We start from the raw sequence: 24734 nt of genomic DNA on the forward strand, positions 1-24734 counted from the left end.
ACAAACCCACTCTTAGCCTGAGTGCACAAAGATGAACTCAAACAGAGATAAGATTCCTGTGTCCTCTTTGTAAATCTCTTACATTTTACACACAATATTTACAATGTCTTTGGTTTCATGACCTACCCAATGTCCCGATTTCCTGCCTCACTGTCATATTAATTCGAATCCGTCTCTAACAGGTTGGTAGTATCTCTGGCATCTTCTGTCTTGTATTTCTTCCCTTGCTTAGTCCCTGCCATGTCTCCTAAGGTTCCCCAGTCTGGACTGGGCATGTGGCGCCCCCTGGAGTTAGAACGTGCTCCTCCACCCTGGGCTTCTGGTTAACTAGTGCCAGTTTAGGCCTGATATTTGAGCGGGATAAATAATTTCATCACTAGTTTTATTTTAGCTTAAAACATTTGGAACTTTCTCATGAAGCTCCCACTTAAAAATGAATATTCCCACGCCTTTATATACAACAATTTCTACAGCAAAATCCCAAAGCAATATTCTACAACAAGGATCAGAAAACATTTTCTTAAAGAACCAGATAGGAGGTATGTTAAGCCTCTGGACCATGTGTTCTCCGTCACACTGTCCTCTCAGCAGCTCAGCTGCACCACTATAGAACAAAGGTGGCCAGAGGCAGTACATAATGAAGCAAGTTTGTGCTGCAGTTTGGACTTGCAATGTCCTCCCAGGCCCAAGTGCTCAGCCTATGATGCTATTGTGATGTGAGAGGGCCAAATATAAGGAAGATGGGCTGTTTGGGGGTGTGGTCTTGAAGAAATATTAGGACTCTGCCCAACCCCCACAGCGCACACACACACACACACACACACACACACACTCACTCACTCACTCATTGCTTCCTGGTCATCATGATGTAAGCAGCTTCCCTAACAAGCTTCTACTGCCATACCACCTGTTCCCACCTCAAACCCAAAAGCAACAGAGCAACTGATCATGCCCCAAAATCTCTGAATCTATAACTCAAAGTAAACCTTTTCTTCTGATAAGTTTTTTTTTTTTTTTTAAATCTTGCTAGAGGACATACTTTGCAGCCATTGGTTCTAAATGATCTTTTGATTGACAGATATGCATGTATAACTAGCAAATACAAAATGTGACCATTATAGACCGGGGGGGGGGGGCAGTTTCTATTCACACATATAAGGAGCTATCTGTTCAACACATTTACCTAAGTTTGGGTTCTTAATCAGAATTCACTAAGGTATGGCATTGCTAAATGAGTTATAAAGAGAATCCAGTTCAATAGTCCAATGTAGAAGTTCATGGGTAGAGGCAATACCCAGGCACCACAGGAGGATCTCAAAGTGAGCAGAGGTTTATCCTGCAGGCTAAGTGGGCTAGGGAAGAGGGGTTCTCTCAAGTTTCTGGAGCTATAAGGAAGCTGTAATGAGTACCACAAAGAATCACATGGCAGCAGTGTTCACATCAGTAGGAATAGGAAACCCCCACAGATCCCTACAGGTGTGGAAGCTGTGTGTAACACATGCAAGCTGGCCCCTTGCCTGCACACCAGGACATAAGGTAGAAGTTGGTCTTTAATGTGCAAGGCTTATTCCCTACTCCTCCTCTTTGTTGACCCTCTCAAGTTCGGTGAAGAACAAGAGTAGAAGGGGAATTGTAAGGGACTGGTTAACTTACCCTCCTGCTTTTCTAAGCTGTCTTTGCCTGCACAGCAGTCCAGATGGTCATCGGCTGGAGAAAAAACCTGGGCAAAATTGAATTCATTCTCCCCTGTCCACCAGCCTTGACTCTGAGCATACGTCCTGAGTTCCGGATGCTCCTCGTCCATCTTAGTTGTGAGTGAAAGCTGGTTGCAAATGCACCTCACTCCCTCTGCAAAGAGGTGGATGTGTGGTTAGTGGCAGGAACCCCAAGACTACAGGGAGAAATCATTTCCATTTCTGAGAAGAGAAATACAGAATCCTTGATCCTCACTCCAGGAGACATCCTAAAAGGTTCAACCTGTCTCCATCAGACATTATTACAGCTTAGACAGGCATCAGCTTTACTGGTCTTAAATTCACAAACAAAATGAAACACTAAAGCCCCTTTATTCACACTAAGTAATCCCCAAGCATTTATGTTTACAGGAAAATTGAGCAGTTCTTTGAAAGGACTGCTGTGCTCACAAGACTTGGGGATCTATATGTGATTCGCCAGAGCAGTGGTTCTCAACCTGTGGGTTGTGACCCCATTAAGGAGTGCACATCAGCTATCCTGCATATCAGATATTTACATTGTGATTCATAACAGTAGCAAAATTACAGTTATGAAGTGACAGTGAAGATGATTTTATAGTTGGGGGTCGCCACAACACGAGGAATTGTACTAAAGGATCGCAGCATTAGGAAGGCTGAGAACCACTGCTATCCAGGGATATTCCACCACACTCACAGCACCCCCCCCCTAGAGGAGCAGCCTGCCACCCCTCCACCACAGACTCACACAGATGAAGGGTGACTTGGTCCCTAAGCTTCAAGGGGCTGTCTGGACTGCAGAGGCCAGGTTACCGTTGCTAGATGAAAAGGGCCGTTCAGACAGGCTGCTCCCAGGGAGCATGCTGAGCTTCCAAATTCTTGGAGAATGAAGAACTAGGAATAGTGCTCCAGTGGACCACTTACTGCCTGAATCCCACTCCAGCAGAGCCCTTGCTGCCTGACTCTGGGTCTCTAGAAGCAAGATCAGCTGGACCGAGTTTTCCCAGGACGCCAAAATATGCACTCCTGACTGAGGGGCACCGGCTGCTTGGCCATTCATTTTCTTCCAGAGGGTATCACTAATATAAAATGTGATTAAGCCATAGAGAACAGCTATGGTCCAAACAAGTGAGTTTGACACCATTCATACTAAGCCATTCAAAGAAAGAACTGTTTTTGTATACACAACAGATGTTATTTTCCTAGAGGGCTGATTTACAGTAGACATTTGCTTTTAAGAATCAGAACTGAGAGCACAGAGTGCAAAACTCCCACCAACATCAATCCCAGTGCTGTTGGGGTCAGAGAACAGGAAATCGATGAGTTAAAAAGAAAAATGGCTGCTGAAAAAAATGTTTAGTGAAAAACAACACTCATTTTGTAGAGATGGACTTTTATAAGTGATGCTTTGAATGAAGCTTGGCTTCTGAAATGCAGTTGCAGATCAAAAAGTCTTAGATTCTACTTAAAAGCAACTGGACCGCTTTGAAGTGCAGCCCACCCGCCTTCCCGAGAAAGCCATTTGATAACATCACTTTATCTTAGGAGGGTTTCTGTAAAGGAGTTTTCAGTTCCTGCAGGGAAAGAGAGCTGGAGGTCCAGAGGAGCGGCTTTTATTTTGCAAACGCTCTAAGGCCTGGGAAGGGAGCATGCCTAAGTCCTGATAGCATGGGTGCTGGGCACATGGTCATAGGACTACTCCCTGTGCTGCTGGTGGCTTGGCTAGCCCTTTCCACACGCTGTGAGAGTGAGCAGACACAGTCTTCACACACACAGGGAACTGGTTTAGACTTCTTGGTCTCTGCGGGGCAACTTTGTACAGGGAATACACACTAATCTTAGGGGAGCCTTGGTTGCTGGAACCAGATTTGGTTCTGATTACCTAAAAACCAGGGTGGTAAACATTGCATATCTAATATCTTTCATAGTTAACTGATAATGACTTCATAATTAAAAAAAAATATGCAGCCCTGTAGAGGTTCAACGAGAGACAAGTGTGATAATGGTGCACTAGCTGGGGCTACCTGGGATTTGGCCGGGAGAACGGCAGTACACATGGTGTGTAGTTATCATCCTGTCCCATTGGGCATCTGAGGGAGGGTGCTGGGTGCTAGTACACTGTCTCAGTATTGCCCCCAAAGCAAGAAGCGGCATGAACTAGAAAGGCACTTCTCCTGTAGATGGCCAAGTCCATGCTCTTCTAGGGATGTAGCCTCAGACGGATGACCTGGTTGGCCCTGAGTGGCACTCAGTAGTCCTCACAGACCCAAGTTTCTATTTCAGAGGAACAGTCTTGAGAAGCTAGGGAGCTGGGGGGTGACAAGAGGTTTGTTGACCTGTTATAAATGAAGACTCCCCACTCCTTTGCCTAACTCATAGTCATGGTTTGCCGTCAAAACCAGGTATGTCCAAAATATAAACAGGAAGTGTCAAACGTTAGCAGTGTACTTCCTGAGTCTTGACATCCTTTCACAGGACTCAGGAGACTCTGGATTCATCTCCGGAAACAGATACGTGGAAGTGAGTGAGAGGCACGCCTAAGCCTGATGACCAATGCAGAGTTGATGCACCACAGCAGCCTAGCTCCTCCAAGACGGCCCAGCATGTTCTACCAACCATCTCAGCCTGTCCTATCCTTCAAACTCTACCCTGCACCTCCTCACCTGTGATTCTCTCGGCAGCCCAATACTTCCCTACGGTCTCCAGCACCCAGGCTTCATCGCGATCCACCAGCAGATATGCACTTTGGAAGGTATGGCAGGAGTGCGCATCTTCATAATAATTCCCACCTTGTCCGTGCTCATCCAACAAGGAGACAATGATGTCTAAGGCTTCCTTAGCCGTTGTTCCTCGTTCTAAACCAAGCCTGAAGGAAATCAGAAGTGTATCTCCGTCATTTCGAACCAGAGGATCGTTACCATAGCAACCAAAGGTTTGGGACAAGGTCATATCAGGAAACAGGCCGATGTGTACAAACATTTTAAATATTTAGACCAATGTATGAACTAATTAATAGTACTTTAACTCAGAATGCCTCTCTCACATATCCTATTACAAACTGTAGGAATGTGTTTCTTTAGACAATCCATAAGAATAGACATATCAGGGTCAGCCCCTCCTTACTCTTGGCCGACCGTCTTCTGTCAAGTTCAGCTCTAGCCTGGATTTCCTCCTAACTACTGCCTAAGGAAAAGAAAACCTTAGATCAACTGTTATTCTACCATGAGTGCTTTGGATACTGCTATAGCCTATTTGTGTCTCCTCAAGATGCTGAAATCCTAACACCCATGAGATGGTATTAGGAAGTGGGTCTTCTGGGAGGTGATGACATCATGGGAGTGGCGCCCTCATGAGTGCCACTGGTGTCTTTTATAGAAGAGGCCTCCTCAGAGAGCTGTCTTGCCTTATTCCACCATTGGAGGACACAGTAAATAGATGCCATGGATGAATCAGAATGCATCCACATTAGACATTAAATACTGGTGCCTTGACCTTGGATCTTCTTGTTTCAAAATCTATGAGCAATGCATTTCTATTGTTTATAACTACCCCATTTATTTTGCTATGGTATTCTATAGTGGACTGAGAAAACTGGTTCTAAGGTTTGATTGCCAGCCATTGTCCTCTGTGTATATAATTTTCTCAGAGATCTTATCAGAAACAGATTATAATATGACGGGTTCTTTTTCTATGTACTTCCCTCCTACACATCAAACTGTATCAACTGATGTTTCTTATAGCATCCGCTATCAAAAGAACACAGACTCCTAAAGTGAGCCAGGCATCTTCCTTCCCCAGCCCTATCAATGAATAGGTCTATTAAGGGGAGTACAGACACATCCTTCTGCATAACTTTGGGTAGCATATATAAAAGATTTGAACTTAGGTTTTATGCCATCTGTGAAAAGTGTCAAGGTTTTCAAGATGTTATAAGGTAATAAACATGAAAACACATAGCACTAAGGGCCAATCCACTTCAGCAGGTGGGATGCTGCGGGATACAAACCCAGAGAGCATGGACCCAGCTCCAGCTCTGGTTATGCTACTCGATGACAGTCTGCCCTAAGACATGGGACCTCTCCAGCTCTTTGTGCTCAGACTGGCCATGTGCACACACTACTACCTCCCTCTCAAGCTGAGATGACAGGAAACAGCACGTGAGATGCATTCGGTTCATTTCATCATCCATCCATTCAGTCGGACTATTGCTCTGCTTGAAGGAGCTCACATCTTAGAAGGGGGCAGCGGAGCTACTTAGCTGATGACATAGCCTGTCCTTGATAAATTCATGACTTGAGAAGTAATGACTACTTAAATTCTCTCAACCGAATGCTTCCTAAGGGATACCCCACTGTGCTGTCATGGAGAAGAAAGGATAATCCAACTGCTAGCAGAGCGAGCTGTAGACAGAGCAATAAAAGAAAATCCTGAGCCTTGAGCTTCACAAACAGGGTGGCTAGGTTTCAAACTGTTGTCTGAGCCCTCCCTCTTTCCCTCCCTCCAAGACGGCACATTATCTATCCCTCTGGCAGGAATGAAAAGAACCAACTCGCTGAAATAGACATTAAATGGATCCCCCTTTGTCAATGCCATCATCTCCTAAAAGGAGGGGCATCTCAAGGATTTGGACTGAAGTCTTTTCCATGGTCCCTGGTCACAATGCCTCATGGCTCAGTGCCCTCAGGCCTCTGCAGGTCTAACCGGACCCACACAAACATACTCCAGAAGCATGCAACCATGGCTGTGTGCAATAGTCTTTGGAGGTTGGAATTTCTGTTCTGTACATTCTAGTGTGCACAGCTGATGTCTTGCCTGCTGAAACCCCACCCAGGCTCTGTACTTGCACTTTTCCTTCATCCAAACATCTGCTTCTCAGATCAATACCATGGGTGAAATGCTATCGATGCCTTTAGCCCACGTGACCATTCCCACCCGGCCTCCGGGCCAGCATATGAGGACAGGACTGCCCACTCCACAGCACAGGCAGGTAAGGACACCCTCTCCCTGAGCTCGAGAGGTATAGATGAGTCCTGAGTCACTGGACAGGAGGCCATCACTCAGCATCCTAAGGCATAGTTTGAAACTGTCCCCACCTATTCTAGGCTCCCAGTTGGGTTAGCTACACAGCCAAATGAAAATAGCGTGCTTCCGGCCCAATGCCTAAGTTGAGTTGGTGACTGTGCCTTAGCCTAGGAAAGACCAGGACAGAGATGGTTTGGAAGGGTACAGGTTAGTGCCATCCAGACATCTGCTTCCTCCCAAAGTGCTTTATCTAAGTTGTTCTGGATCTAAGAGTTAGATGTTCCTGAATTCAAGTCTTGGTTTTGTGAAAGAAAAAAAAAATGAGTCCCCTAGCCTGCTCACAGATGGGTCATACTTCCCTGCCCATTCCTGAAAGGAGAGCTTGCCAGATGGCATCTGCACTCTGGTTTAGGAATCTGTCTGCCGAGCTTTGCCGTATCTATGACTCTGTACATTAGAAGGGGCTCCCCGCTGTACCCCAAATAAGAAAAACTAGGTAAAAACCAGGTTGAGTTTGGTAAATCATTGCTATTCTGAGGCAAGCAATGAAAATAATTGATATCCCACCCTAGAGGACCCTGTTCTCAAAGGACACTGTCCTTGGAGGACTCTGTTACAAATTACCCTCCCCACTTCCTATCAATACATACTCAAGGTCCCTCTGGTTTGTGGCCTTTTGGACATTTAGAAGATTCTCAAAAAGGGCTGGATGTAGGATGATGCTATGAACAGAAGGTTTGTGCCCGTCTTCAAATGTTGAATCCACTTCTCCTGGCGGTGGCAATTGGATCTTTGGGAAGTGGTTAGACCATGAGGATGGGGTCTTTGTGATGATGTCAGGGTCCTTAGCAAAGAGACACAAAATGTTGTCCTCTCTCTGCTGTGGCCATCTGTACCTCAGACGGGACCTGTTGGCACTGTGATCTTGAACTTCCCAGCCTCCAGAACTGAGATATAAATATCTGTCATTTAAACCTCCCAATCTATTATGTGTTGTGCAAGCTTGAACTTTAAAATGTGTGGAATTGTTTTAGATTGAACTCCTGCAACAGGCCTCAGCTGACCAGTTCAAACTGGAGCTGCCTATGCTAAATGCCCCATAACTGGAGCTTTTGAAGGCAGAGTTACCTGACTCCTGCTTCTCTTTAATGAACAATAGATTCTAGTCTGCCTGAGTCAGCATAAGAAAGTCCCTGGAACTGGAACTCCTACAGGAAAGTAACCTGAGGTCACCTAATGTTAATGGGTTTCTTTTTCTTCTCCTCTTCCACTTTGAAAAAGCCAGTGTTCCACTCTTGCCTGCTGGGAGCTTATTCTGCTTTCCAGAATGAAGGCTTCCCGGATTCACGCACCAGGAACCAACGCCAACTCAATCTAAAACTAAATCTGCTGTCATTTCATCTTCTGACAGGGAAGAGGGTGTTTGAGACCTTTTGACTCCTTTCCATTTCAGTGTTCTGTCTCCCTGGAAGAAGTAAAGCATGATCTAATCTGGAGAGAAGTAGTACCCTGGTATTCCTAGCTCAGCCACCTTCTAGCCCTGGGGCGTTGGCAAGCCACTTAACTTCCCCAATTTCCAGTTTCCTCATCTTCTCGTCTACCAGAGGAATTAGAAGACCTAGCTATCTGGGTTGTTGTGATTGTTAAATGAGATAATATGTATAAAGCCAGTTTCCCAAGAGAGTTCAGGAAATTGCGGCTTTATTTACACAGGTGCTTCCCTACAGGTAATGGCAGAGCCTTCTTCCCCATCATCTGTGGGCTCCTACATGCACTTACAACCTACTATAAAACCTCAAGCCTTTCCAAATTTTTCTGATATGAGAAGCAGCTGATGGGTTGTATTTAGAATTATAAGATGCTCTGAAATGCTGAGACTGGCCAAATTTAGTGCCAACATCAAACCCAATTAGAAGCAGGAAAAGTCAGTCTGCAGGGGGATGGCAGAGGACCTGAGTTCAGATGTAATATAATGCTGGGTGCTCACCTGTAATTTCAGCCCCTTGGGAATTTGAAGACAGAGGAATACCCAGAGCAAGCTGACTGGTGAAGCTAGCTGTACTGGAGAGCTCTGGGTCTTATTGGGAGACCTTCCGTAAAGAAATGAGGTGGCTGAATGATCTGGGAAGGTTCCTGGGCCTCCATGTGCATGCACATACATACATGCATGCACACCACACACACAGATACATGAAATGAAGGGGGAGGGGGTTGGTCTGCAGAAAAGTAAAAGGACGAAACTCTTGTCTAAGGGACAGGTGCAGTGCATGGACAGAATGCAGTACTCTGTGAAACTGGCTGGTACCCACTTACTCGGAGAACATAAGGTTAAATCTGAGGGATTTTTGAACTAGTTGCTAATCTTTCATCATCTCTAATCTATCACAGTTGGAGTTTTTACACCACAGGTGTTGGAAAGGCCACAGTTTAGGGCTGCTGCCCCACTTCTAGCTGATTACTAGTATTTCCCAGCATCCCACTGTCTAATGGGATCCAAACGCCTCCTGATCCTCTTCTGGATGGAGGCCAGGAGGCATCATCAGGACATACCAACCTCAGATGTAATGGACCTTGGGTGCAAAAAATACCTTGACTTCCAGAAAACATCCCCCTATCTTACGTTAGCTCCCGCCAGCTGGATCCATAGTCACAAAACAGCAAAGCATATGTATGTATGTGTTTATATGTGGGGGGTGAGGGGGGCTACGGGAGGACTAGCCAGAGATCTATAGATAAGAAAAAAGAGGGAGGGAGGAAGGGATGGGGGGGAGGGAGGGAGGGAGAGAGGGACGGAGGGAGGAAGAAAGGGAAGGAGGTCAGGAGGGAGGGAGGGAGGGAGGGAGGGAGGGAGGGAGGGAGGGAGGGAGGGAAGGAGGGAGGAAGGGAGGGAGGGAGGAACTAACAAAGGGTGAGCCAGGGAGGAAAGAAGGGAAGTGGAGGGATAGCAAAAACAGACACAGCTTGGTTTTTAGCACTAAGAATAAATTATAACAAGGGCTGCTTAATGCTTGCATTCCTACCTGCCTCTAAGAAGCACACACAAATTACACCTTTACCCTGAAGATGGTGCCAAGGCTGTCACTCAGTCTCTTAGCGCTGAGCTTGGACTTGATGTATGGGTGGAAGGCACAAAGGACCAGAGTGTGCAGACAGCAGCAGCTCTGTTCTTTGAATACCCAGCCACAGTCTCACAGACACTTGAAGCAGAGTGTGAAATATAAATAGTCTGTTCTTCCAGGAGCCGCCCAAGAAGCTGGCAGCCAAGCACAGAGGACAAACAAGGACAGCACAAGAAATGATGCTCCACGGTGCTTCACCTGCCTGCTGAGGTAGACTGTGGGCCAAGCCATGTGCAGACAAATGAGGGTGGGGGTGTGGTGAATGTGTCTTTCTGGCAGGCTTCTAGGCAGTGTTTCTGTGGAGGCCAGGCTCTGAGAACAGCTGTGCTAGAACTTTGCCACTCACAGAGCTGTGGTTGTGATCTACAGCAGTGTTTGGTTCTCACCTTGCAGGTCGGGTTGCGCCCCCATTGGGGGTCAAAGGACCTTTTCACAGAGGTTGTCTAAGACCATCAGAAAATACAGATGTTTACATTATGATTCATTAGCAGTAGCAAATACAGTTATGAAGGAGCAACGAAAATGATTTTATGGCTGGGGGGTCACTACAACATGAGGAACTGTATTAAAGAGTCCCAGCATTAGGACGGTTGAGAACCACTGATCTACAGTAGTTATATTTCTACAGCTCCCCAGTTAACATTGGAGGACTCTGGGCTCAGGAGTCATTCACAGAACTTGCTTGGTATGAAAGACCATGCTTAACCAGTTTAAAGCTGGGGCCAGACTCTGAACTAGACCCTGAACTTAGACATCTACTCTAGGTACAGACTGTGTATGCCCTCCAAGAAACTGCCACACTCAGGGTATTTGTCACACTGTTCTTATGGCAACAGCTATGTGTGGGCCCGGGGGAGATGTCAATTTAAATGGCTATGGGTCGGCCATCATCAACTCCTGCATTTGTTATTACCCCAGACCTTGATAACTCTCACAGCACCAATCATCCACCAAATACAGCTTCCGTCTCTATCCTTTTCAGTCCTGCAGATCCACATGAAGCGTGTCTTCCCTGAACATCCCAAATGAACCAGGCAGGGAGCCTTCAAAGACCCAGGCTCTATGCAGAGCTACCCTGGGATTCACACCTGGGAGTGTCTGTGAAGGGATAGCCCTGGAATTCTGTGCCGTTAGATCCCAGAATCCTCTGCTTCTCCTCTCTGTCACCTTCAGTCACCCTTAGATTTGTGCTGTTCAGTCAAACTTGACAGTGGACATGTAAGCATGAAGCTCACATTTTATACTTTCAGAACTGTTTATATTTTACAAACTCATCCACCACTGGGGAAAAAAAGATCCATGATAGAGTTAGATCTAAAACAAAACCAGTTAGCTTTATATCCTCATTCATAACTCAGTCCTAACTGTATAGGAGTTCATTACATTGCATAGACTTTTGGTATGGTTAAATGTGTATGGGATATTATTTATTTGCTTGCAAGGCTTTTATAATAAAATTTATAAAATAATTTTGTTTCTCTGGACTCGATTTTTAAAAAGAATATGTGTTGTTCAGTTTTCTCTCTTCTCCCTGCAGGCAGACTGCAATCTCTCTGCAGCCTTGAGCATTTTCGTGCCCAGCAGGGTGAAGAGCACATAGATACTGAGCTGGCTGCTCCTGGGGTTGAGAATCTCAGGAAGAGAAAATGCAAAGCATGAAAGGAACGGTGTTCTCCACCGACACTCAGAAGTTAACTTCCTGGAATAGATGTCTCCATCTCCCCAGACCCCAGACTGCAAACTAGCACAGAGTCGTAAGTGATGGACTTCATTGCCTATTCTTCATTTTCAGGGTTTCTACTAAATGGAGAGGTTCATTTTAAAAAGAACAAAAAAAAAAAAAAAAAAAAAAAAAAAAAACTAAGTAAGGGAGATGCCAAAACCAATTCAAAAGTTGTTATTCTACATGTTTTGTTGGGAAAAATGAAACTGGTTAAACATAGAAGTTTGTTTGCCTCTTTTCCAGTTCTGATTTTACCCAGACTAACATCCCAGCACTCAGGAGTCTGAGACAGAAGGATCGTCAGTACTGAGCCAGCCTGGATTACAAAGTAAAACACTGTCTCCAAAGAGAAGGAGGGAGGGGGAGAAATGATAAAAAGAAAAGAAAATGACACAGGAAAGCTACCCAAGGCCACCCCTAGCCAATCTGCATGGGGTTGGCAGAAGCCATGGGTCATAGGTGCTTCTAAGTAAATACTCAGTTTCCCCCCAGGGGGAAAAATGTCCAAACCTCAGTTCTTCTTCTTAGGAAGTTAGCTTTGGGAAGTTCTAGTGCCATCCAATAGGCCTCCTAGTGAAACCTGAGGGGACTTGGCATAGAGAAGAGCCATCACTTGATGTGTCCACTCCACTCTGAAAGCCAGGCCCTCAGCCCCATCTTCACTCAGCTACATCCTGATCCCATGTCAGAGGAGTAGTGCTCCCCCCCACACTCTAGTCTCCTCATTCATGCAGCACTCAGCTGCCCATCACCCTCACGTGCCAGGCACAGGCCCCATACTTGTGCCACTGTGAAGAGATACCAAGATCTCAGCCCATCCAGCTTCCACACCTGGCTCCTTCTGGTCCATGGTGTCTAGGAAAGCAAGAAAGACCACCAAGGCGCTGACAGGAAAGAGGGTGCTCCATCTGTGTTTTTATATTTTGTACATTGTATTGTTCGTTTCTCTTGTATGCTATAATAATTTCTAATTCCACAATATTCTCCTATTTAAAATACTGTTTATAAAGCTTCAAAACACTTGCTTGTGAATGAGGGATTTTAAAGACATGTTTTTCATTAATAATTCTTCATTTTCAGAGTTTCTATTAGAACACTTTATACAGAAAGTTGTGTAAGCACTACCACAACCTACGTTTAAAACATCTTCATTATCCCCAAGGACACTGCCCTAACCCACTCCCCTACCCATCCCAACCCCAGAGAAGCATTCATCTACTTTCTACCTCGATGACTCCGCCTCTTCTGTGATTCACAGGCATGACATTTGTATCTGATGTCTTTGACTTATTGTATATCATGTTCTCAAGACCCTATATGTAACACATAGCAGTACTTAATTATTTTATTGTTAATATTCCATTATCATCTGTCCTATTTTTCCCAATCATCTTAGAATTTCTATTAAATGGAACTTCTTACAATACAGTAAGTATACGAGAAAAGAATTCCCACTCCCATTGGCAGTGGTTTCAGGGAATCACCGTTCTGTACCTGACCAGATCCATCCCCAGTAAGGCTTCTGTCTCAGCAGCTGGCTCTCTGGCAGTGATGGCTTCATTGGCTATGCATACGCCGTGTTCATTGGCTCCCATTTCTGCCCCCCAGAGCCAGGCAGGTCTGCTTATCACTATGGCGTGGGTCCTGGGAACTTGGTCGATTGAGATGTAAGTGCACTGAAAAGGAAGACAAGCAAGAAGGTGCCATCACCCGAGAGAAACCTTAGTTTCCACCCTGGTACCTACGCTGGACCATCACGTTAGTTACAGAGCTGAGAAGTAAGATAACCGAAATGTCCAGTCTCCAGACAGACACCTGGGACAGCCGCAGGGTCCGCTGTCTGGCAGGGTCCCTGTGGTAAGCACCGTTCTGCTTAGATAAAGCCAGTCTGCTCATAGTTTCCTCATGCACTATCACCCTCAGCAGGTGTGGAGCTGACCACTGCACTGCCATTCTCTGCCCGCTTATAGTTCATCATCCTTACAGGCAAAACTCCAGCTGTATCAGTGGTCCCCAAACTCCCTAGAAGTCATGGATCTCTAGCTTCAAAAGGAACTTTACCCAGAAAGCAGGTAAGAAGATGTGTTGTCTAAAGCAAACAAAAACAGGCCTTCTGAGGCCCTCTTGACGATCCCGGGGTCTGTGGAACATTTGATAATCTATGATCTCAGCGGTGTAGAATAGGGGGCCCCCCTAAAATGCTACCATTACACTTTCACATGACAAGGAATCCTCACACACATCCACTCCCCTGCCTAACCACAGGACTCTCATGCTAAGGTAGTGAAGCCTCAAACAGGAAAACTTTGCAGAGGGGCGTAGTACACTGACAGAACACACTACTCTGAGAACCTGGGCCTAACAGGAAGAATAAGGATGCTTGTTTAGATCAAATGACTACTAAGGTACTTTTACCCTCGGATCCTTCTGCCAGGGGCTGGGGATGAGGCTCAGTTGGTAGAGTGCTTTCCTATCATCCAGGAAGTCCTGACTTTGATCCCATGAATTGGGCATGGTGGCTTACACTTGGGAGGTGGAAGCTGAAGGATTAGAAATTCAAAGCTAGCCTTGGCTACATAGTAAGTTCAAAGCCAGCTTGGGCTATTTGAGATCCCGTTTCAATTAGTAAATTAATAAGCAAATCAACCATGAAAACCAAGTGCCTTCCCTTTACACAAACTGTTGCTCAGAAGGAGAATTATTAAAAAAAAAAAAAAAAGCTGACCCACCAAAAGTGGGGAGGGGCAGATGGGAACAGCCACGGGGTGAGAAAGGCACTCATATCATTGCCTACTCTGCTTCCTTCCCCTCCCACATCAGGCCTCACTCCATTCCCCACCTCCACCCAGGGGACTGGGCTGGGCACTCAGTTATCCATGGAGCCTCATGACTGCCTCTGTAAGCCTGTAACATGCTCTTTGCATGGTGTCTGTGGTCTGGGAGCACTAAGCTAGCTGCAGGCTCCATCTACATTTTAAACTGGGAGGCTGAAAGCACTGGGTCCAAGGCAGCCTGAGATAGCTTTCTTTTTTTCAGTTCAAGACAGCTGTTGGCGAACCGAATGCAGCCCAGACAGGCGCCCTGCGTTGGCTCCCTGTAACCTGCTGGCTCTCTCTGGCCAGAGTAGAAACACAGGCGGTATACACACTTCATGGCTTCGGCCACAGCTTCGGCCTCTGCACAACGCATGTCAGGTGTTTCTCAGCAATGGACTAATATTATTTCGCCCAAGACATTTTTAGAAACTGAAAGTTAATTAATCCCAGAGGTTTCCAAGAAATCCTTGAGGTAGGCATGTGTGTGTGTGTCTGTGTGTGTGTGTGTGTGTGTGTGTGTGTGAGAGAGAGAGAGAGAGAGAGAGAGAGAGAGAGAAAGAATAAAACACACTCTTGAAATGTTTTCCCCTGATTTACTTGTTGAAAATAATTTATTTAAAAAAAAAAATGACTCTTGCAGAACAAAAAGCTGGCCCAGCAGTGCTCACAACTATGCTCCTCCATGCTTTTCTAAATGGAACTGAAGTTTACATCTTCAAAACATGTTCACTCCCGTATGCAAAGCAAGTAATTTTGTATCACCATGACTTCATGTGGAATGTCCCCTGACACCCACGTGTTAAAGGCTTGGTCCCCAGGGCAATATACTACTGTCACCAGACATTCAGGGGCAGCTACCCCAGCTCCATCAGCCCCAGCAGACTAGGCTCAGCTGACCTAAGCAATATGCCAATTAAAAAGAGCAGCAATTACGAAAGACAGAGGAAGGAGAGCTAGTGAATGTCAGGAAGTGTCCAGGGACTCTTCAACTTCATCTTCGGGGTACTTATGATGAGCTCTGGGTTTTAATAGAGAGAGAATCGGGGTACAAGGGCACAGGGTATTTGCAAAGTTGAGGTCCAGTCTGTTGATCACTGTCTCGTCTGATTCTGCAAGGTGGTCTAAGAAAGATGTATTGTTTATGGGGACAAGCTGGTTCTCAGGAAATGATCACTTTTGTTGGAGGCTTGACTTCATCTGGGAAGTGGTCTGTCCTGTGAGGCATTGCTGTTTCTGGAATTCAAAGTGACCGCAGGATTAAGACAATAAATGGTCACTGTGCCTTCATCCTTGAAGGGGAATAAAATATGCTAAGTAACACAAGGCAAAATAGAAAAACAGAAATTAAACAACATGAGAAAGAAAGGCCCCACTCTGAGATCTGGTTTGCCTTTTGAGAGCCCAGAAACGTCACCACAACTGGTGAAGCCCAAATTGCCTACAGTGGAGTATGTGCTTACTGACAGGCATCTCAAACAAGAATATTCAAAACAACAAATGAGGTGGCTGGAGAGATGGCTCAGGGGTTAAGAGAACTGGCTGCTCTTTCAGAGGACCTGGGTTCAATTCCCAGCCCCCACTTGGCAGCTCACAAGCAGCCCACAACTGTCTGTAACTCCAGTTCTAGAGGATCTGGTGCCTTCTTCTGCTCTCCATGGCTTCCGGGCACACACACAGTACGTAGACACATATGCAGGTAAAACTCTTATACACGGAAGATAAAAATCAAATAATGAAAGAACAAACGAATGTTGCTCACTGAAGCCCAGAATGTGTGTGCCTTTGAGTTCCACCTTTAAAAATAATGCACAATTACATTTACAAAGAGAAATTATTGATACAAAAAATAACTACACCATCTCACATTTTTTCCTTAATTTAAAAATCTTTCATTTTAAGCATTTCATAATCTTTAAATCTTGTAAATCACATCCTTTGAGGATTGTAACTTAGGAAACCTCAGGATTAAGCGTACAACCACATAAATCCCTCCTCCCTAGAGAAGCCAGCATCTGTGTTCTGAGAGTATGCACTGCCTGTTTCCTGTAAGAGTCCCCGCCTCAATGCCTATTCACCTCACTAACTCTGTTTCACTCTGGCTCATCCCCAAATTCCTTTCTGTGGCAGAGTCAAGGATTCAGCTTTACTTGAGCCTAAGTCTGTGGTGATATTTTATTTGTACTGAAATGTGGTTTTATTTGTATGTTAATAAATAAAGTTGCCTGGGGGTCAGAGCTAATAGCAAGCCATAGCAGAAGCTGGGCAGTGGTGGCAGTGCACACCTTTAATCCAGATCACATGACAGGCAGATCTCTGTGTATTCAAGGATACAGCCAGCATGGAGACACACGCCTTTAATCTCAATACCAACCATAGAAGACCTGGAGGTCTGTACAGACAGGCAGTGATGAGGAGGTCATGTGGTTGGGTTTACAACCAATGAGAAGGCAGAACAGAAAGTCAATAAAAAAAGACAGACACACAGGAAGTAGATCTCTTGCTGAGGGAAGGACAGCAGCAGCAGGAAGGGTAAGGAGGTTTTAAGCTATTGCTCTGACCTCTTGGCTTTTAACTCTGTATTTGGCTCTGTGTTTCTTATTTAACAAGATGGTTACATCTACATAAGTCCCTAAAGGAGAAGGGAATTTCTCCATTTCTCCTCTGGCTGCTGGTGCTGTGTTAGGGTGGTCTTCTTGCCCCCCCGCCCCCACACACACACACATAAACAACAGACACACCTTGACTGGCTGATGTGCCTACAGCAGGGGTAAGCAGGAGGCTGACACATAGGAAAAAGACAGAAAAACCAAGTAAAGGTTTTCCTCCTGGGTTCAGTTATCTATGGGCCCAAATGAGGGGCAGAAGCTTCAAAGTGCCTGTCCTGGAATCCTTCAGAGGTGCAGCCAAGTGAGAGCCTTGGGTCCCCAGAGGTCTCAACGGGACTATAGGACCCTGGCCTCTTTCTATCTGGATCCCTTGGGCCTTGATGTAAGCAGTTCTCAAGCACATGTTCCTGCCTTGATATGCAGCCTTCCCACAGACCCAAGGTAACAGGACCAAATAGTCACAGCTGGAAGCCCCAAACTGTGAGCCCAGATAAACCCTCTCCCTGCATAGCTCTGCTAGCTGGAGCATCCTGATACTGATGAAAGGCTAACTCAGGCGTTGGCCAAGAGTTTTCGAGACTCCTTCCCCAAGGAGCACAAGTGACAGATTTTATCTTGAAAAGAACAAGTGAGTAGGAAAGGGATTGTGGCTTCTCGGGCATGGAGATTCATCATTCTATTTTTTCTTTTGAGACAGGAAAATGTTAAAATAGGAAATGGTTTTACTAATGTATCCTCCAGTTCATTTCTACACACTCATTTCCATTTTACCAATGATGTACAGAGCACCCACGACACTTAGACAGAACCAGCAGTGGTTGGGGCATGGGCCAGAGACCCAAGGAGTTCTTTCCAGTGACCTCTACTCACTCAGGGGAAGATGGGATTCTTGAATTTGTCAGAGAAAAGAATTGCAGGATGAGTCAGGTTAAAGCAGAACTGGAGTTTACTGAGAGATGTCAGCAGAGATTTAAGCAGTGGAGTTAGAGAGGCACTCAAGGAGAGCACAAGACAAACTCAAGGGGAGGTTCGATTCCCAAGGACTCACACTTCAGTGTCTTAGAAGGAGCCCGACATAAGGTCTTGGTTGCTGTCATGTTGCATCTCAAAAGATTGCTAAGAAGCATTTTTTTCTTCCTATTTCCTCTTTTTCCTTAAATGGGATTACAAGGTGGTTCTGGGGTGTCTTGGATAGGACTTCAGTCTGCATCACAAAAGCAGCAACAGGAGGTCTGGACACAACTGTACTGAGACTCCTTGACAGCTGCAGATCAGGGTGGGAGGAAGGAGAGAGGCTTCACTGGAAGAAGCCCATTATGCCTGGACTTTGCCTTGGTTATTTTTTCATTATCCTAACAAAAAAGCCACTTTGGAGACAATGGGTTTATTGGGGTGCACAGTTACAAGGTCCTGTCTGTCAGGACAGTCAGGACAGTCAGAAGAGTTCTGATGGCCAGAGCTGGAGGCAACTGCTCACACTGTGTCCACAGTGGGAAGTCAGAGAACCAGGAATGCTGGGGCCAGCTCCCTCTCTACCTCTCATGCAGTTTAGGACCAGAGCCCAGGGAATGCCATTCACTTACCTAACCTATATAATCCCTCACAGGCATGGCCAGAGGCTAACCCAACCTAGATAATTCCACGTAGGCATGGGCAGAGGCTCATCTCCTAGGCAACTCCAGATCCTATTAAATTGATAATTGATACTGATGTTAACTATCACAGGTCCTCAGACATGACCCACTGTTATTTTAGTATGTATTTGAAACATACCTACAAAAGGAATATTGGTACCATGTTGCCCACCTTCACAGCAAATGCTGTGAATTATGCTGGAATTTCTGACTTCAGATAGCAAGAGGCTTCAATCAGACTCCCCTCCCGTGTCCCCTTAGTTTTTCTTGTGTCCTACCTAAAGAGAAGTTATGCCATGTACTGTCGGCAGACATCATGGAGGCCAGTCTCTGCTCTATGCCTGGGAAGGAGAAGGAGCATGCTCAAATGGTGACCATCATCTGGATGACTTCAGGACATGTCACAGCAGGGGCTGCCCATTTCATACACATGGTATCTTGTGACCCCCTTCTGATCAACCTTACCATGCTTCCTATTCTACTCCATATAATTGATGTTTTAATTATATGTGCTATTTACATATCTGCTGTCTCCTTCAGCTAGACTGTCAAGTCCATGAATAAAAATGTTTTTTGTTGCTTAGGTTATAAACATATCCCAAGGTTGAACTTAGTAAGCACTGATGAGCTTTTTTAAGGATTTGTTTTTATTTAATGCAGATGACTGTTTTGTCTGCAGATATGAATATGCACCGTGCATATTCAGTGCCTGTTGCAGCCAGCAGAAGGTTTCAGATCCCCTGGAACTGGAGTTCTAGAAAGTTGTAAGCCACCACCAGGGTGCTGGAAACTGAACCCAGGTTCTCTACTAGAGCATCAAGTACTTAACCTCTGAGCCATCTCTCTAGACCGGTCAATTGTAGCAGGAATCTTAAAGAGTCTTATTAATAAAGTCAAATCTGGAGCTAGGTGTTGGGATGAATGCTGGAAGATCAGAGAAGCAGAACAAGCCACAGCTACCTCACCTCACCAGTTCCTCAGCTGGTCCTGTTTCCTCAGACTGGAAGCCTCTGAGTACTTATCCAAATGAATCTCAGCTGAACTGCTGCTAGAAGCCTGAAGGCTTAACCAGCCAAAAGCTTCTAGTTTCTGGTCTTCATGCCTTATATATCTTTCTGTTTTTGCCACCACTCCCCGGGATTAAAGGCATATGTCACCTTGCCTGGCTGTTTCCAATGTGACCTTGAATTCACAGAGATCCAGAGGGATTTCTGTCTCTGGAATGCTAGGATTAAAGGTGTGAGTGCCACCATTTTCTAGCCTCTGTATCTAGTGTCTGTCTGTTCTCTGACCCCAGATAAGTTTATTAGGGTGCACAATATTTTGGGGGAACACAATACCACCACAGTCAATGAACTTTGATGGATGGATGAATGGATGGATAGATGGATGGATGGATGGATGGATGGATGGATGGATGGATGGATGGATATGTAGATGGATGGAAGGGTGAGTGGATAGATGGAAGGGTGGGTGGACTGATAGATAGATGGATGGGTGGATGGATAGATGGATGGATGTGTGGGTGGATGGATGGATGGATGGGTGGGTGGTGGGTGAATGAACAGTGGATAGAGGAATGGATGAATTACCAAGGTCTCAGAGAATATATCTAGTTGGCCAGAGGCTGTGAAGTAGGGGACATTTGAAAGAATCTTAAAATGGCCCAGGCAGTAGATTCCACAAACAACTAAGGGCCTGAGAATAGAAAACTATATGTTCACTGTGTGTTCACAGTTCAAGAAAGTCCCCTCAGTGCCACTGAGGGGAGCTACTGCACCACACTGTAGCACAGAACTACAATGGCTCAGTAAGGACTGAATGATAAATCTGTCCCACACTGAATCAGAAAGACCAGATGGTGCTTGTGGGAGTTAAAATCCATGCAGCCAACCTGACACTTTTCAGGCTAGATTTAGATGATGGGGAAGGAAGGGGATCCCCAAGTGGCCAGATGGGCCCAGTCAGCCCCTCCTGAGCCTGAGAGTTCGTGCTACAAATCCACCCCATAGGGGAGCCTGTAACATACACCCCCAAAGGCCTCTTTGTCACAGGCCTCAGGAACCCTGGCCTAACAAGGGCCCTTGTGTGACAGCCATTCAAGCCCTCTCTGCTCCATTGTCAGTTAAACCCAGCTAATCATGACTACCTCTGGGGATGGGGGTGGGGGTGGGGGGGTGGGGGGGGTGGGGGGGGGTGTTGTTGTTGAGCTCAGCAGGCTCACACAGATTGGTTATTTACAGTGCCAGTGTAAAGTAAATCTCACAAAACAAGTACCATTTACACCCCGATGTGATTAGCTAGACTTTGCAGAGCCAACCATCTAGAACGTGGACTCTGAAGGAAGTTATGTTTATAAATAAAATCCATGGACCTTGGCAATTGTTCTATAATTAATAAGGGAAAGAAGAAGCAGGATTTGAGGTACAGAGGCTTCCTCCAGGAACACAGGTCCAGAAAGCATCTGAAATCTCTCATGGCAAAATTCCTAGTTACATTTACAGGAAAACAAACAACAACAATGAAAACCTCAGAGAGTAGGGAGATGCCTCAGAAAGCTAAGTGCTTGTCACCTAAGCATAAGGACCTGAGTTCTCTTTCAGCACCCAAGAAAGGCTCTCTGCAGTGGAGCACACCTGTAACATTGACACCGGTAAGACAGAGACAGGGGGATGCCAGCTAGTCTTGCCAAACCAGAGGACTCCATGTTCAGGGAGAAAGTCTCTCAAAGACTTAAGTGGAAACAATTGGGAAAAACACCTGATACCAACAACCCCAGGTCTCCACATGTGCATGCAAATATCCACACATGCACACACACATACAAATATGCACACACGCATTCACGCACACATTGTGCACCTACACGAACACATGTATATACAAAAGAAAAGTCTTCACCACCTGAAAGGATCTTGACAGAGGTGGTTGGAAGGTAGCTAAGGAAAAGGAAAAATCGTTTGTCCCACATCTCCACAGCCCCTCTCATCCTGCCTTCCATAAAACAGTCTGTCAGTGAGTGTGACCTTGGGTGCCAAAGCCACAACAGTAGAAGGCTGCCTGAGCAGGCGGTACACTTTCCTTTGTCAACATCAGCCTATCCTGAGTTCTCATTCTTTCAAGTGGCTTTATGAGGACTCGTGGAGGAAGGGGCAGACGATGGGCCTTCAAAGGGCCTCCCACACAATGACAGACAGCACCACTGTGCAGAGCAAGCCCTTCGATGTCTTGTGGGACTGGGTCAAAACTGAAAAGCAAGCTCAGCTTCACGGACGCCTATGCCACCCACATTCCAGGGCACACTATTTCTGGACTTCGCCCAGTGAAAGGCGAACAGAGACTCACACAATAGGCATTTCAGTGTGTGAAATGCGGCCATTGTATCTTTCCTACTGTACTCAGATGGGGACCACAGCCCTGACACCACCAGTGAGGACCTTGGAGGGACAGCTGATGAGTCAGCCAGGCTTCAAGGGCAGAAGAGAAAAGACAGGGAGACCGGGGTACTTTGGGAAAGAAGTGTAAGAAGCTTGTATCTTTAAAGCAGCAATACTCTGATCCCTGGGGCTTAGTGCAGGGCCTGGTTTTACCTAGGGTCCCACCTCCTATTTGACTTACCAGTGAATTCTAGGGAAGGGGCTGAGGGCAGAGAGCACATCTCAGAATTGCCTGGCATTTCCTGAGACTGCCAGATCTCTGGGGATGGACAATGTGGAGGCCGGGCTTGAGGAGTGGGGTTGGGGAGGATTGCATGCCAGAACAAAGCCCTCTACTAAGCCACACTCACTCCCAAAGCTGTGAGCATCAGACTTCTCACTCAGCACAGACCTGGGCCTTACAGATGCAGAGAAGGAAACAGAAAGATATTTCCCTTGTTTTTTTTTTTTTTTAGGTCCATTTTAATTGATGTTCCTTTTTTACAAAAGAAACAAACAGCCAAACAATGGTGTGAGATTAATTATCAAGCAGCGCTAGAGTCTTTCAGGATGTATTATGTGTGGAATCTAGTTTTGTTAGTAATAATTAGTCTCACTAGGTAGTGGTAGTGCACATCTTTAACCCTAACACTCGGGAGGCAGAGGCAGGCATATCTCTGTGAGTTCGAGGCCAGCCGGATTTACAGGGTGAGTCCCAGGACAGCCAGGGCTACACAGAGAAACCCTGTCTCAAAAAACAAACAAACAAACAGTCTCATGGGCAACAAGAACAAATGTGAATTTCACTAAAAACTCATTATGTTTCTGAAACAGTGTTCTAATGTTGGTACAATATTCTCCTAAATAGAAGATTCAGCCATATAAGAACAAACATGTGTCCACAGACACATATGCAGACACACAGACACACAAACAGCACAACATTACCCAGGAAGCTGTTCATCTGCTTCCTCTCCCTCCCTAGGAGGAAGAGCTGACACACATGTCTAAGACAGAGGTGAATCATGGGATGCTCAGCAATACAGCATCCCCAGACAGCACGGAGGAGCTTTCAAAGATAAACACAGGTGCTTGCTTCAGCAGCACATACACTAAAATTAGAATCACATGGAGATTAACACGGTCCTTGCACATGGTTAAAAAATAGAAAGAAAAAGAAAAAAGTCTTCCCCACCCTATTCTTCAACCCTAAGAGAAGTTGTCATAAACTGAGAATCCACATGGAAAAATTTAAAATATCAACCCCGAGGTCTCAGTCCTGGAGCTGTGCATTGGAACAAAAGCACTCGGTGTAATTTTAGAACTGAGACTCTTGTGCTGGGAACCTCATTTCTGTTCTTAGCATCTCAAGCAACGTGACAGGTAGATGGGAATGACTGGCAGGAAGGTGAAGGGTGGGTGGATTGGATGGACTGGGTGGAAGCAAAGCCACTTGGAAGGGTGGACTAGCTGTCAGGAGGCCTCTTTAACATGCCTGTATGCGTTCTGTAAGTAAACCTCAGGGTCTGTGCGTTTGAAAGAGCATGAGATTGGTGTCGTTTTAGATTTATTCCCTTTATGTTATGTGCATGAGTGTTCTGTCTTCATGTGTGAGCCTGGTGCCCAAGGAGGTCTGAAGAAGGCATCAGACTCCCTGAAACAGGAGTTATGGTTAGTTGTGAACCACCACCTGAGTGCTGGGAACTGAACCCGGGTCCTCTGCAAGAGCAACAGTGTCTTAATCACTGAGCCATCTCTCCAGCCCCTGATTGTTTTTGTTTGTTTGTTTGTTTGTTTGTTTGTTTTTTGTTTTTTTTTTTTTAATGAGAAGCTCTGAGGTCTTTTTGTTTTGTTAAGTCTGTATGGTCAGGAGTGTTTCTATCGAAGTGTCATGGTAGTGATTGTGGTTCATAGGGGCAAATATATCGAAGAAATCCTCACTCCGTGTTTGTGACAATGATAAAATGGACACTGAGATAGCTATAAGGAGTGGAAAGGGTAAGAGGAAGGCTGAAGGGCAGGCTGAGACACAAACACCAAGGACAATTCAGGCACTAGGACCTTGTGTCAGTGACCATGACAAAATGCCTGAGGAAATCAGCTCAGAAGAGCAGCCCTGTGCTTTGGCGCCTGGGTTCTGAGGCTTCTGTGAATGGTCACTCTGCTTCTTGTCTCTGAGCCTTTGGTGTAGCAGTGTATCACGGCAGGGTACATGTGATAGAGCACAGATGCTCCCCTCATAGTGACCGGGAAGCAGAGAAAAAGAGGGGACTGGGCCCCCAGAGACCACTTCCTCCAACCAGGCCCCCCCAGTGCCCACGGCTTCTCAACATCACCACCAGCTGTGGACAATCCTTTAACACGTGAGCCTTGGCTTCCAGTGTAAACTGTGTGTATACAGTGGTGTGGTCAGACAACAGAGACAAGTGGAATGGAGACCATAAGTGTGGTTTTTACTTGGGATGTAATTTTACCTCCCAAACACATGTGTGTACAGAGGCAGCTCATAACACAGGTGTGGAACACAGAGAGGAGGCCAGGGGCATCCCGGAGACTGTCGGATATTATCAACCACACCTTTATCTGTGCGAGAGTTAGCATGATTCAACCCATGGCATACTTGAGTAATAACATATTGTGGGTTAAGCCAGTGAAGAGAATCATGTCTGCTTCTTGACATGATTCT

The 24734-nt window shown here is 45.8% G+C and overlaps 1 protein-coding gene across 1 annotated transcript in view; it reads right to left on the reverse strand.

Moving 5' to 3' along the window:
• Positions 1 to 24734, reverse strand: part of Scrn1 (secernin 1) — a 64763-nt gene that overhangs the window by 15192 nt on the left and 24837 nt on the right. The window contains exons 3-5 of the mRNA XM_036181001.1: positions 13071 to 13252; positions 4376 to 4578; positions 1654 to 1848 (exon numbers count right to left, since the gene is read on the reverse strand). Coding sequence (XP_036036894.1) covers positions 1654 to 1848; positions 4376 to 4578; positions 13071 to 13252 — 580 coding nt within the window. The remainder of the gene's footprint in view (positions 1 to 1653; positions 1849 to 4375; positions 4579 to 13070; positions 13253 to 24734) is intronic.

This window comes from Onychomys torridus, chromosome 3, assembly GCF_903995425.1.
Source record: "Onychomys torridus chromosome 3, mOncTor1.1, whole genome shotgun sequence".
In the NCBI taxonomy this organism is placed as follows: Eukaryota; Metazoa; Chordata; class Mammalia; order Rodentia; family Cricetidae; genus Onychomys; species Onychomys torridus.